The sequence below is a fragment of the Mauremys mutica genome, chromosome 5 (assembly GCF_020497125.1).
Source record: "Mauremys mutica isolate MM-2020 ecotype Southern chromosome 5, ASM2049712v1, whole genome shotgun sequence".
Taxonomy (NCBI): domain Eukaryota; kingdom Metazoa; phylum Chordata; order Testudines; family Geoemydidae; genus Mauremys; species Mauremys mutica.
In genome coordinates, this window is record NC_059076.1 from 28373353 (window position 1) to 28389208 (window position 15856).

The 15856-nt window shown below is 39.7% G+C and overlaps 1 protein-coding gene across 12 annotated transcripts in view; it reads left to right on the forward strand.

Moving 5' to 3' along the window:
- Nucleotides 1-15856, forward strand: part of GRID2 (glutamate ionotropic receptor delta type subunit 2) — a 1103852-nt gene that overhangs the window by 960785 nt on the left and 127211 nt on the right. Inside the window, exon 14 of one of the 12 annotated variants that reach the window (XM_045017709.1) lies at nt 356-826. The exons of the other annotated variants lie outside the window; for them this stretch is intronic. Within the exon in view, the coding sequence (XP_044873644.1) occupies nt 356-376 (21 nt within the window). The 3' untranslated portion in view covers nt 377-826. Of the gene's footprint in view, nt 1-355; nt 827-15856 lie in introns of those variants that run through there. 12 annotated transcript variants of the gene reach the window in all.

The window sequence follows — 15856 nt, forward strand, 5'->3', positions numbered from 1 at the left end:
TCCTTTAAAAAAAATCCATCACTGTGGCTTGCCATGAGTTTCAGGACAATAAAAAACCAGAGCACATCAAACATAAGTGGGTGTTGACTAAAGCCCTCTAGCTGAGGAAAGCAACCAGTGTATTACACTGGCAGGTAATTACAGATTACAGTCTTTGATTTCTAATTCCTGAAGACATGGTATTTGCTGTTTTTTAAATTGACAGGAACAGCATTGTCTGAGTTGTTTAATTTCCCATAGCTTTGCTTTCCAGGAATAAGCAATTGCAAGTGATAGTATCAAAGAGCTAAGCTTTAGCAAAGCAGCAATCAGCCAACCTCTCTCTCTCTCTCTCTCTCTCTCTCTCTCCAAATAGCTGCAAGACCATTCCCAGTGAATGTACACTTCCATCCATTCCTGCATGCACATGCTTGCTCGCTCTCTACACAGACCACCCCATACACCTCACAGGAAGAAATGCCACAGTGAGAGAGAGAGAGAGAGAGACCCTTGCTGCTCAGACAGGTGACAAATAGAAGGCTCTTTGAAGACTGGCCAGGAAGAAATATCTCTCTCTAAGGAATTGGAAACTCTATCTTTAAGATCTGTTTGAATCTTTCATCCTCACTTGGATGATAAATATGGTGTTATGTACCAACCCTGTGTACAGAAGAAAATTAAGACCAAAAAAATGTAAGTGATGAGGCAGATTTTAATCTCTGTAAAATAACTCTAAAATGAAAGCATGCAAGTATTTCAAAGGACTTCATGGGTCCATTTGGCCCATTTACATTGTTTTCATAAACTCATTCCCAACCTTGAAGAACAACTGGCCACCTCAGAGCTATTAACACAATAAGATTATAACCTCAAACAAACCAAACTAATTTTGGGTCTCATTTTGTGCTTCATTTTAATCACGCCGTTAATTGGTGCTAAATCATGACTCAACAAGAAAAGAAATACATAACCCAACACAGACAGCTTGCCAAGCAAATGTTCTTGAACAACTACTAAAAATTGAGTTTCCACTAGGCCACCTAGTGTCCATGAAGAGATACTGTGACTGTAAGGATGAATGTGTGTTGCAGATGAATATGTCCAACATCCTTTGCTTTAACTACATTCCCCTGCTGCATCCTCTCAAAGGTAAATTAGATGTGCAGGCAGCCATTGCAAAGTGAAACTAGTTGGACAGTAGGACTACACAGGCTATTTAAAAGGACACTCTCAAATAGCTTTTTCATACAGTTTAAAATCCTTTTAATTTTTCTCTTTTTCACTCTTAATTATTGTACATTTATTTCATTTATACTGAGAAAGCAACATTTATTTTGAAAAATATGATACAGCGGAGTCAGTCAGCACTGAATTTGACATCTCATGCAGTCCCATTGACTTCAGTGGGATTGCATGGGTTGTACATCAGTGATTTCAGTGGAAATTGCACCTGTACCTCCCCATACCGTGTGGCCCAGAGAAGGGGGGGAAATTGCAGAGAGGAGCAAGTCAGAATCCAGCTGGGTAGAAGCGCAAACATCCAAAGCAGGGACCACTGGATATTGAGGGTATGTCTACACTGCAATTAAACGCCTGTGACTGGCCTTGCAGGGCTTGGGCTACAGGGCTGTTCAACTGTGGTACAGGTGTTCGGGCTCACGCTGGAGCCCTGACTCTGGAACCCTTCCTCCTTTTACAGTCCCAGACCTTGGGCTCCAGTCTGAAATTCAACGTCTATACCGCAATTAAACAAGCCCTTAGCATGAGCCCAAGTCAGCTGACACAGGCCATCCGTGGGTGTTTAGATGCAGTGTAGACATATCCTGAGATAATGTTGTACTGTTTTGACTGGACTTTCTGTGTCCTGTGCTGATGGGCTATTTGTTCCAGCCCTCTCCCCATTCCTCACAGTCTCTCTTTTCCCAGCTTCACTCCACATCTCCTCATTTTACCTCTTCTCCCTTCTCCTGTCCCCAGCACTTTCCATTTAGCTGATCTCCTCCTAAGTAACTCCCCCTCATCAGAAAAAAAAATAATAGAACTAACATGCTGTTTGCTGCCATCACATTGTTCACTCTGTTGCTATGTTCTACCCCTTCCTCCGCCCTGTGTTTGTCTTGACTATTTCGATTGTAAACTCTTCTGTTAATCTGTGTTTGTACACAATGAGGACCATGCGTGGTGGGCCCATAGTAAACATGATTACTAATAATAATAATAATCTGTGTGTGAGAGAACATAGTTTAAGCCCTATGACAATATTTCTTTAGCTCTACTTGGATCAGGAAAAATGCAACTTTGGTATGGCCTTGGTCAGCTGAAGTAGAGGCAGGGAAGGAGGCTAAAATGTAAACATGATGCTTTTTGAAATTTCTGGTTTTGGGCATATCCTGGTCCCATTTTTCCCCCATAAATTAGGTTAAGATATTGTGCATGCATTCATTCCTTCTACATCCACAGCACCTGACTGGCTCAGGTGTGGTTAAAGGATAGCTGGATAGATTGATCTTGAATAGATTAACAGAGTTTGATACCTCAGAATATGTGACTGTCTGAGAAGCATAGGCACATTAAATATTTTCTTGTCTCCCATCACTTATTGTTTCTCTCTACTTCAGAAAATAAAACCATTGAAAACCTGAACTGAGGCATGAAAACAACCAGTTTTGTTTTTCTAGCTACTTTGTCATATTAGAAGGAAAGGAAGGTATCTGTATTTCTACATTTGCTTTGGATTATTCTGGAGAATATTTCCTTTTTATCTCTATTTTTTTCTTTATTATTCCTAAATACTCTGTGTATTCCAAATTGATTTTTCCTGTTTTGCATAGGTTATGAAATATGCATCTCATTCAGTCAAAGGAATCTCTATTTTCATGGCAGTTATTTATTGTGAGCAGATTTACCAGGACTAAAGGCATGCTTGCTTAAACATTCATTGAGGACTCCAAAAAGTCATTTAGGCTTAAATATATCACATTACATACCTCTTTATTTCTTCTTAAAAAGCCCAGTACCCTACTTAATCCTTTACAAACACCACAGGCTTTCTTACCCTTGAACCTATTCCCACTTAAAATACAGTGAAGCACTTCCAGTGTGCCTTTGTCTGCTCTTTGATCTCTTGAGAATAATGGTGCCAAACACCCTACCTTCCCTACCTTGTTCCTCCATACATGATAGCCTACAGCATATGCATTTTCCTCAGCAGTGTGAAGTGGAAAATTCCTTTCCCAAATTGCATTGGCAGAATCATAATGCATTTGATACCTCCATATATTTAAGTCAGTATACAAAATATTTAGCCTGTAGGAAGCTTGTGAGTTACTGTCAAGTGAAATAATGCTTCTGAACTGTGCAATAAAAGAAGCTTGCCTCAGCCTCTGAAGCACAGCACATTAATATTCTCTCTCTTATCCACATATAGATACATACAATAGCAGAAAAAGTTTGTCCCTGAGTTTTTGCTTCTCTTTTTCTTGTGGTGATTGCTCATTTTGAACAAACATTCCCTTTAGATTGTATATACGCTGCAGTTAGAACCACGCTAACATCTGTTAGCTAGCCCAGTTCCTCTGACCATGGGGACCTCTTTATTTTTCTGAAAAAAAGAAACGGTTATAAAAGAGAGAGAACATTATGCTATAAGCTGCCTAGGAGTAGTCAATAAAATGTCTAGGATAAGATGATTCTCAGGAAAAATGTGACTGTCCACAGTGGTCGGGGAACTGTGCCACAACCATGCTAGCAACAACTGGGCTTAATTATGGTTATTGCTAATGTCTTTTCAACAGTAGTATGGGCATGAAAAGCTTTGCTTCTGCTTATGTGTCCAGAATGGAATAGGATAGTCACTAGATTCAGGAGTGACTCCTGAATCTAGTGACTATCCTATTCCATTTCTGGTTGCAGGTGTGGTAATCAAATTAAAATCCCTGGTAACTCATGTGGGTCCATAGAATAATGCTGTGAGCAGCTGGAGTATTAACTATTGTTGAAGCTGGCAAATTAGAAGACAATGAAAGGGAAAGTTAATCAAGGGAAGATTAAAAGGTGGTGTGTGCTAAGATGTCAGAGAGCTGGGTTTGAAGGTGACTTCACCATTTCCACACTTTAAGCTAGTGGCACCAGGAGAGCGAATGTGTTGCAGTTTTGGAGATTGGTCACAGCATTAGGAAGCAGAACACCCTTGCCATCTGCTTTCAAGAGAGCATTACAAACTTATGGGAGGTTGTCAACCCTTTTGGCCACAGCGTCTGTACGACGATTCAGTAGGTGATGGTGATGTGAAGTAAATGGAAGGAGTAAAAAGAAAAAACTGCTGCCAATAATTAGTGACTGAAAATTTCCTGTATTTTGGTCCACCAGATATTCTGATTTTCTACCACTGCAAAGTGGGAGGAGCCAGGAGGTGCTTTGGAATTAAGAGCCTATACGTAGATACCAGTGTTCCCTTTCCCTCTATTATCAGGTGACACTGCTTAATGGAAGAGCCATAGTGCCACCTCACAAGTGACAAAGTTCAGAAGTAACCTCAGGGGTTTGACAGGTTGGACCTTGCTGATGAGGATGCAGTTTGCATATTTTGCTATCCCCCATCTCCATCCAGTCTATGACTTGTAGTTGACAAGTGCTTGGGGATGCAAGCATTCATGATCTACTCTGTTTGAATTACTGTGGGTGGGTTGGTTTGATTTCATTTGTGTCATATAGTTTCCTTTTTCTGCAAAGCAACTATCAAAATAACATCTGAGCTGGTTTTACCAGTGAAACACTGATGGTAATGACAGGAGGAACGCCTGATCCACTCACTCTTCTCCCAGTAGCATATTTAATGTCTCGTAACTTGTCAGCATGTCATTTTATGGGGGTGGGGTTGTTTTTCATGGCAAAATATATTCCTAATAGCCTCATCACAAATAGTGTTCAGTTTGCATGAGCCTAAAGAATAACCAGCTGGGAGAAAAGCTATTTTCTGTAATACTCAGTAACTTCTTTCCGTAGTAAAGGCTTAGAGAAAAGAATTCTTTTAAATAATTGTGTAACAGTGCAGTGATTTAGAATTCTGGATTGCAGTCCAACAAGCATTACACATACAGTATGCTGATGCCTTCGGTGGTAGGAGGGTCTCAGGAACATCTCAAAGTGATCTATCTGCTACCAGCACCCAACAACCTGCACGCTACGGTGGACAGACCATAGAATAGAGCTGTGCAAAACTTTCCAAACAAAACCTAAAGCCAGACAAACATCAGCTAGTTTCAAGTGACATTATAAAATTTAACCCAAGGCTCACTAAAAAGATTGTCCTGATTCATGAAAGTTAGATAGACATGGCCAAGTTTTGAACCATCCTGGAGTTTTCAGTGATTCTTGGCCAATTTATGACTTGAGGTGGGAGCCTTGGGAAACCTGATGGTTTGGCTTGAGTTTTCTTTGAGTGTTTGGCTTTAGTCAAACTTGAAACTCCAGTCGGATCCTGGAGGATGTGAGACTAAACCAAAAGGAAGTTTGTGCACACAGACGCACACTAACCCCCACCCTTGATCCCACTTGACTCTCTAGCTATCACACCATCTCCCTTCTCCCTGTTATTTCTAAGCTTATTGAACATGTTGTCTACAAGCATTGTCTGGGGGGAACAGCGTTAACAGGATAAATAGCGAGAAACTCACCCCAGAATGCCCCAGAGCCTGGTGGTTATGGCACTCCCCTAAAATGTTAGACACTTGGGTTCCAGTGTCTGCTTCAACTCAGGCAGACTAGGGATTTAAAAACAGGGCTCCTACAGTCCTGCCCTTTATATAAGCAAAACTTCTTCAGGCAAGTTTCTGAAAAACTAAACAAGGTTTGTGTCTGTTTCAGTGGACCTGACAAGTGATTTATTACAGCAATTTGGGGCTACAACCCCCACAACCTGCCTCCTAGCTTAAAGTAGAGAGTGCATTTGTGGTCAGCAATGGAAATAGGTGTGAGTGTAAATATGCTGATATCAAACTCAAAAGGTATTTTATTGTTAGTGTTATTAATTATTGCATTAGCCCCCCCAAAAGCCCCAATCATCATCAGGGCTCTCTCTTACTGGACATTGTACAAACACACAGGAAGATACTGTTCCTACCCCAAAGATCTAATAATCTAATTTGTACATGCTTCTGTTGAGACAGAGCTACAATAATATGCCACAAGAAGCAGAGTTCTTGAAGTGTTTGGTAAGCAATGAATGCATTTATTATACATGAACATATTAGAAATAAAGCCTGAAAGAAGAAAATCAGTTCTCAAGGGCACTGTTATAAACCATGTTGTAAGTAAACTATAGACTTGAATAAAGAGCACCAAAAAATGTTTTCATTTGAGCTTAGAGGCAAAACAGGAGATCTGCTGTATATTTGCTCGTCAGTAAAAATGGTCTGTCCCTCCTGTTTATGACAATGCCAGCTGCAGAGAGAGGGGAGAGACATTCCCTGGGTCATGTTGTGCTCAGAAATGTAATAGCTCTGTAGTTTTGTATGGTGTCAATTGCTGTGCTGACATTGCCTCTAGGATAACCTTGATGGTAAAGCTGCCCATTTCAATAGAAACTTGTTATGTAGATAGAATAACAGCACAGCTCTAGAAATGCTACCCAAATAATGAATGCTGCTTTTTCAAACCCATAAATTTGCCTTATGAATTCTTTAATGGCTATTAAAAACATGTGTATGCTGTGCCTGCACTCCCACACACCCTCATGTACTGCAGAGTCCCACAAAAAATTACATTAAAACAATATTAAATCTGTGACAGAAAACAATTAAAGTCGAGAAATTCACAAGCAACAATGAAATGTGCTTCATGCTTTGTGATGCTGGTACCACAGTGTACATGGATTTATGCATGAATATCTTGTATTAGGTCCCATATTTACTTGGGTTTTGAGGGGGCACATATGTTTCCTCATATTCTGATACTACTTTTGGGGTGTCTTACAGCTCAGGTACTCTTGCTGCTGTATTTTATTAATCCTTATCTCCAGAGGTCCTCAAGAGGTCATTTAATCTAGCCCTCTTTGCTGAAGCAGGACCAGCATATTTATAACATGTATCAACTAAAAGTCTTATTTTGAGTAAGCAGTTTTCCCTGGGGCTAAGGAATAAAGATAAGGCTCTTTTTTTTTTCTTCTTGGCATTTTATTCTCTTCGGTTAAATTGTCAGAAAGCCATTTATGTCCTTTTGTATTAGAATTGATCAGCATAATTGTCTAATATTGAAAATATGTCTTCAACGAATCAGTTTCTTTTTAGTAACCAAGAAATTGTTGGGAAGGGGTGTTCCAGGAAGCAAAATGTTCCAGAAAGCACTTTAACCAGGCTGCAATCACATTTCATTATTCTATCAGTATGCATAAGGAATCGGTCTAGATGAACTGTAAGGCTCTCAGTAGGATCGCAGTGGTGGAGGAGAGTTGTTTACCATTTATGGTTGTATGGAGACGTGATTGTGGCTGTTCTTTTCAGAATTGATATTTAAGCAATAATTGATATTTAAGTGGGGGGAGGGATAGCTCAGTGGTTTGAGCATTGGCCTGCTAAACCTAGGGTTGTGAGTTCAATCCTTGAGGGGGCCACTTAAGGATCTGGGGCAAAAATTGGTCCTGCTAGTGAAGGCAGGGGGCTGGACTAGATGACCTTTCAAGGTCCCTTCCAGTTCTAGGAGATTGGTATATCTCCAATTATTACCAAAAAAAACCAGGCCACCTTTCTTGATGAATATAACACAGAGTGAGATATAAATAGCAAGGATTATGTCAAGATGGGTAGATAATACAGTGCATCCATAATAAAAATAATAGATAAGCAACAGTATAATAGAAATCTGTAACTATTGAGGGATTCTGGATACAAATTAAAGAGTTTAGCTGTTTATCAGAATAACCCCAAGATGGAATTGCCTTGTAATATATTTGTAACTCATATTCTTAAAAACAAAGAGGAGTCCTTGTAGCACCTTAGAGACTAACAAATTTATTTGGGCATAAGCTTTTGTGGGCTAAAATCCACTTCATCAGATGCAAGGAGTGAAAAATACAGTAAGCAGTGTGTGTGTGTGTGTGTGTGTGTGTGTGTATGTATATATGTGTGTGTGTGTGTGTGTGTGTGTGTGTGTGTGTGTGTATATATATATATATAATCACATGAAAAGATGGAAGTTGCCTTACCAAGTGGGGAGTCAGTGCTAATGAGGCCAATTCAGTTAAGGTGGAAGTTGCCTATTCTCAACAGTTGACAAGAAGGGGTGAATATCAAGAGAGAGGAAATTACTTTTGTGGTGCTAACAAGGCCAATGCAATCAAGGTGGATGTTGACCATTTCCAACAGTTGATAAGAAGATGTGAGTATCAGCAGAGGGAAAATTCCTTTTTGTAGTGACCCATCCACTCCCAGGCCTAATTTGATGGTGTCCAGTTTGCAAATTAATTCCAGTTCTGCAGTTTCTCATTGGAGTCTGTTTTTGAAGTTTTTTTAGTTGAAGAATTGCCACTTTTAAGTCTGTTGTTGGGTGTCCAGGGAGACTGAAGTGCTCTCTGACTGGTTTTTGAATGTTACAATTCTTGATGTCTGATTTGTGTCCATTTATTCTTTTGCATGGAGACTGTCTGGTCTGGCCAGTGTACATGGCAGAGGGGCATTGCTGGCACATGATGGCATATATCATATTGGTAGATGTGCAGGTGAACGAGCCCCTGATGGTGTGGCTGATGTGATTAGGTCCTATGATGGTGTCCCTTGAATAGATATGCAGACAGAGTTTGCAACAGGGTTAATTGCAGGGATTGGTTCCTGGGTTAGTGTTCTTGTTGTGTGATGTATAGTTGCTGGTGAGTATTTCCTTCAGGTTGGGGGGCTGTCTGTAAACGAGGACTGGCTTGTCTCCCAAGGTCTGTGAGAGTGAAGGATCTCCTTCAAGATAGGTTGTAGATCCTTGATGATGCGCTGGAGAGGTTTTAGTTGGGGGCTGTAGGTGATGGCTAGTGGCGTTCTGTTACTGGTATATGGGTCTATGTGCCTAGGAAAAAGTCCATTTAAAAAGAGGTAGGAAATGTTTGAGTTTCCACTCTCTCTCTTAGAGATGCAAATGATAATTAATATACTTTCATGTTATAGACTTAGCTCTAGAACTTCTCTCCCCATTTGATCCAAAACAGCTGAATTTGGAGACCTTCCAGGCCCCCAGGGTTTTGGGGGGGAGATGTCTAGGAAGCATAATTTCAGCCAATGAAGAGGTAGAACTGAGATTTTTTTTTAGCTGGCTGGCTTGGCTGGCAGTTTCTTTTTGAATTATTATTTTAATACTTCTGGGTTCTGTTGGGGGTCTGAGTTATGTGTTAGGGTGCCAAAAGCCTTGCATGGATGTCTTGTTATTTTTTTAAATACAAATATAGTATATACAGATAAAAAGTTATCCCAATGATGGGTGCTTTAAAAATGCAAAGGGCAGGCAGATAGATACCATAGGACAGAGATAGACAGACACTAACAAAGTTTTAGTTCTTCACTCACGCAATCAAGTATGAAGTATTCTGTGATACCTACAAAACTTTTATAAAGGTATTTTTATCCATCCTGTCAACTTATAGGTCAGATTTTTTCCAACTGCTAAATACCTGATTTTCAAATGTACTTAATTCCTGTGGCTCCCATTGACGTCACTGGGACTTGTGGGTTGCTCAGCACTTCTGAAAATCAGGGCGTTCATCTTTAGCTGTATAAATTTATAGTTAGGAGCCTAGCTTTAGCATCTAGGTTTAGAAAGTGCGGCCACAAATGGCACAGAGCAATGCTACTATCATATGAGTTATTTTTCATAACCTAAGTATAGCTTTCATTTATTTGAAACCTGGAGTCATAAGAGTTGCCATGGAGATCAGATATATAGCCTATGGACATACCTGCTATGAAAGATGTGGCAATTTCCTGCATATCCTTGGGAGATCTTATTGAATTAAGTTTAAGTATCTTTGGGGTCCACTGTATTAAATGAATGGTTTATGTATTATTGTGGGCTGGAATTGTATGTAATATCTCGGGGAGGAGATGTGACAGATGTGAGACCTGGGGGTTCAGAGGGTGATATTGAACAATGTGCCAAATTAGAACGGACTTTTGGAACTCCAAGTATTAGGTAGTTTTCTGGGGAATATCTAGGGGGAGGTGAATGCAATTTCCCCACCTGTAGTTATACAGACATCCAGTCTTGTAAAGCTATGACCTGAGGCATGGGCCATCGTCTGCTGATTACCTGTTACATGAGGCCAAAATCAAAGGCCCAAACTGTGTAAAGAAAAGACTGAAGTATTTATGGTGGTTCTGGTTATGAATCTGAGGTAGTTATGAACCTGTAACCAAGGGCTAAACCCAGTTGTGGGTTTTGAAGGACTGACACTTACCAGAGCCCTAGGCTGAAGTTGGTGTGACCTCTGTTAACATTTTTAGCATGCATTAGGTTATTTTATATTTTGTGTAATGTTTTCTTTGTAACATGTTCACCTTAAGAATAAATGTGCTTGTTTATCAAGAGCTTTGTGATAACTTGTAACTTCTGGCAATCACAACTATTCATAGCCTATGGAGAGAAAGTAAATAAAGCTCAGACACTGGATTGCTGGGAATATCACGATGTAGACAGGGAACTAAGCAGTCTGGAAAAACCCCAGTCAGGAAGGCTCTCTGCTTAAGAGAGGTAATGGCTGAGGATTTGCCTAGAGTGGGTGCACTTAGTGGACCACAAGTGGGGAATACAGGTGCAATTGCCCTGCTAATAACTTTTTTCTAGGAAAGGATGAATTATTAACATTGTCCTAAACATAGACCTTCCTAAAGGTCTGAGAATCTTCACCTAATGACATTTGTGGTCTTCGTGCATAATATAAAGAGAGCTTCTTGCTGAGAGCATGTAAATTTCTAAAAGACTAATTGTTCAAAAATGTAAATCAACAAAAGCTCCCCCAACGTTAGGAAAATGTCCATTTAATAAAAGGTAGGAAATGTCTGTTTCCCCACTCTTTCTTAGAGATGCAAACGATAATTAATATACCTTCATGTTATAGACTTAGCTAATAATAATGTAAGTGGAAACTTATATATTGTAGACTCTCACTAATTCATGTATGCTGAGACACCCATTGCAAATGACTGAACTTTGTGAGTAAGTGAGCAAGCGTAATAAGAACAAGGATACTGTATAAACCAACTGTAATTCATTTAGTATGACAGTTGTAATTTAACTGTAATTATTTCTAATAATACCTCTTAGCATGCCAGTAAATAATTAAGTCTTGGTATAAGAGACACTACTACAGTATTTGCTACTAAACCTTTGTTGAGGAGCGGGGAAAGGCTGGCAGTACTAAGCGTAAATTGTAAAGTCTGCATCTTAGCAAAGTAGTTATAATGCCATATACAGTCTAAATACTTCCAAACATTATCCAGTGTTGTGGTATTCAAGCTGCTTAATTTATTTGGTTTTACGTATCTTTTGAAATAAACATTGACTCAAATTACTAGTCCAACTACTCTGGCAATAGTCAATCCCCAATACTCCAGAGGAAGGCAGACGATCCCAATAGGTTTCTGCCTTCCAAGTCACTGTTTGCTTTAGTGCGGGATTTTCAAAGGTGCTCAAATTTTCATTTTGATGCTCAAATCCCACCCAAAATGTTTCGACTCATTGCACCTTTCTGACAGTCCCTATACTAGTCAACTGGACAATGCTGAACATTATGGGGTTGGGAGGAAGTTGTTGCCGAAGTCTAAAAGACAGTCACCCTACATTCCAATGCTGGAGATTTCGTTAGCATGGCATGGAAACCTACATGGCTTTTTGCAGGTTGATTGTATGTTTGAGATCAAATTTTCAATAAAAGAAGTTTACAAGCAGCACTCAAAAATGTGCTTGCATTTGTGCTCATACATTTGTGCACACGTTTACTCTGCATAGGCAAACTGAGGGTTTGAACAGAAATGACAAGGCCTCTAAATGGTCATTTGTACATAGAGATACCCAATGTACACGTGTGTGTGCAGTTATGCTAACTGCATGTGCAAATTAAGACACATGTGTAGCCTCTTATTCTGAAAATATATACCTTCCCTCTTACATACAAAGGGGCTAGTTGTACTGATTGTGTTTGATATCAATTCTAATATATTTTTTCTGTTTCTTTCTGTTCCTTGGGAAATTTTAGAAATGAATACATTGAAAGCTAGATATAAGCCAGAGCAGGGGATGGGGACGGGCACACACACACACACACACACACACACACACCCCAAATATCTAAAGTGCAGCTTAAGTTTAAAAACATATTTTCTGTCATCTATTTTGTTTTCTCTTTCTTGTGTGTTGCATCTGTTCTATTTGTGATATTATATTGTAAATCATTTAGGACCAATTGTGCAAGATCAGTGGGAGTTGAGGGGCTGGTGCATCTTACAGAATTGGACCTTTACAGTTCAGCCAATCAAGATTAAGTATCAGTTGGTTCAATGGAGTTACTCCATATTTAGACAGAGGATGTCCATCAGAGCAGAAATTGACCCTAAGAATTTTTATGCACAGTCATTCAGATGAAAGATAAAATACAGATCTATATGGACATAAAATATGGCAAGAATATGATAGATAAATGGATATAGAATAAAACTTGCTGAACTGAAGACCATAGATCACATAATGGATACAAAAGGTGTGTTGTGTAATAAACATCTGGCTGGATATAAATTTTACAGAGTTCTGATAGATAAAAAGCGTATTGAATTTAGTATGGCATCTGTGCCATATAACTGATGGTAGGATACAATATGTTTTGATATAGCATCCTTCAAAAAGAATATTACAGAAACTTTAGGAGGAGCACAGAGACCCGTTGAAGTTCTGGGTAATTATTAGAACCAAACTCAAACTGAGCCTTTTTCAAGATTCTCTGTTGTTCAGGTATTCTTTCCTCACTTCTGCTTTCCAGCCAGGAATGGAACTGGATGTGCGGAAATACCACACTAAAGCCTGTTCTTGTGAGATTCCCAGCCCAGTTTTTCAGACTGAAGAGCTAAGAGTAGTTCAAACAAACAAACAAACTGGTGGCTGTGTATACACACGCAACCCTGACTCTGAACTGCTTGAGGTTTTTCTCTCACTGTTTACACTGAATGGCAAATTTAATCTAAAGGTTTTCAGGTGAGTTTTGGGGAGGAAGTAACTCTCTCACTGTGAAGAAAGGAATTCTAGGAAGATAGGGCAACACAAATGCACAACACAAAGAGCAGCTCTATCCTACCTTTCTGCACCCCAACAACCTTGAAGAGTTGTCCTGAGGGAGCAGAGTGAACTGGCAGAGGAAAAAAAACTTGACATGAGGTTGGAAAGAAGGAGAGCCTGTACAGAATTCTGAAAAGCTTGATGTCGGTTTTCAAGTGGACTCAGATGTGGATAGGAAATCAGAGAAAAAAGTCTCATGCAGTAGGGCTGATATGATCTTAGGTTATACTCTCTCCTGAGATATTTGCACAGTTGAGAGGAGACTCTTTGCAGTTTTGCTAAAAATCTAATTGTGTCTAATACTTCAAAGAGTAGTTGAAAAAGTTTTCATCAGGCTAAAGGGGCTTTTATCAGAGATTATATGGTTGAAGGCAAGGTGGACAGAAATTGTTATCAAGAGCAGTGAGACTTTCAGCACCAGAGTATCAGATGTCCAATAGCAATTTATATCACAAGATCAGAAGCATTCTTTTCCAAATCCGGATCATCATTAACTTCTAAGGAAAGACAAAAGGATACTGAAAATGTTTTCCTCACCTTTTATCATTTTCAAACAGATGTATTCTTTTGGCTGTGATTTCAGTATGAACTCTTGTTGTTTTCCTGTCAGTTTTGCCCACCTGGATTCTCTTTTATGGTAGAATGTTCTGGTTTTGAAATATTGTTAGTTTCTTTTGGTTGTGCTTTCTTTGTGGTGTTTTCTGGTTCTTAAATTCTAAATCATTTAATGATCAAGCTAATCATGATTAAGTTTTTGTATATCCATAAAGGTCTTCATTTAGCTGAGAGCGCTTCCTATGCAACTAGAACACAAACAAGAATACCTAACTTAATAATACTGAGTTAGATACTTTCATCCAAAGCACTGTAAGCGCTTGGCAAACATTGATTAATTGTTAATTATTTACAGTTTCTCTGTAAGAGGAGTTATTAGACCCTGTGAAGTAGGAAGCTTTAAACCAGGCTATTCCAACACTATCTTGTTTGTTGTTTCCAGACTCAGCTGTGAATTGAAATCATATTTTCATGACGCTGCTTAATGTTAGAAACTTTATCAGCATTCATCAGATCTGTAGCCACCCAGAAAAAAAAACACTCTTGAACCTGATTCTGAACCCGTGCTAATTTTTCATGTTTAAGTGAAAGCAGAATCAGGCCTATTATTTCAAGATAACCAGAATCTATCCAAATTCTTTTATGCACCACAACTCCATGACCATAGTACCAGATTGCAGAATGGCCATTATTTACACCCTGCAACTTGTCCATTATGCCTGGGAGGTGGGAGACAAGGGCTCATGTTCCTCCTCCAAATGAAGCAGAACAGGGATTTGAATCTAGGTCTCGCATCTCCCAGATGAGTGCCCCAACCACTGGTCTATTAGGTATTCTAGATACACACACCTGCCTCTCTGAAAAATTCCTGACCTGCTCGCCCATGGCTGCCTTTTGTGCAAGGCCCAAATGTCTACCAGATTAGGTCCTGTCATAGGTCTCACCCCCACTTGGAGCTGTTGGGTTTCAAAATGGGGACCTGCACTGGTTTCCCTCTAAACTAAAAATCCTAGTTTAGATCTGGTAAAAGCTGCCACCACCCAATCAGGTACGTGGATTGGGACACAGTCCTTCCCCAAAATCCTTGGGGATCCCAAGAGCCCCAAATCTATGGAGTTCTTACACCCAGGAGAAATAAACCATACCCCCCTGCTTTCTCCCCCCTCCCTTTTCCTAGGAGAGATACCGGGATCTAACTACAGAGGGATGCCTCCCCCTCCCCTTTCCCTGAGAATCCACCCAAAGAAAGATTAACCAAGTCCTTTACAGAAAAGATTTATTAAAAAAAATAAAAGAAAGTCACTGTCTCTGTAACCAAGATGGAACAATATACAGGGTCTAAACTTATCAATCTCTGGAGAGAATTCCCCCTCCTTTCTTTCTCAGTAAAAGCAATAACAGTACAGACTTAAAGAAATTCTATAGCAAAACACAGAATTGCAAATACAGAAATAAAAGTATAAGAATACTAATTCCTTGCTAATACTCACTAGCTTGAATAGAAGAATTTATTGCAGAAACCTGGGAGGACTTGATTAAGATGTCTGGACTCTCTTAATTCCCAAGAGAGACTCTCTAAAAAACAAAGAACAGGAAAAAAAACTTCCCTCCACAGGGATTTGAAAATATCTTGTCCCTCATTGGTCCTCTGGTCAGGTGTCCACAGGTACTGCTTGTTAACCCTTTACAGGTAGACAAAAACCTTAACCCTTAACTAACTGTTTATGACAGGTCCCATGGGCGAGATAGGCAGAGAATTCTGTGTCTGAGAGTCCCACCAGGATTTAGCGTGAGCAAGGGCTCAGAGCAGTTCAACAGTTTGGGGGCAGTGTCAAGATTTAAGCAGCTTTGTGTGTGCCCACCCGTGGAAATGTAGATGCCATTGGGACTTCAAGCAACTATTCTGATTAGGTGGCAGATGAGCCGTGATTCTGAGAACGTTAGTAGCACCTAAATATTGGACCTAAGCAATTAAAGAAGCAGTTAGGTGCCAAGGTATCTTTGTGGATTTGTCCCTGAGTTCCTT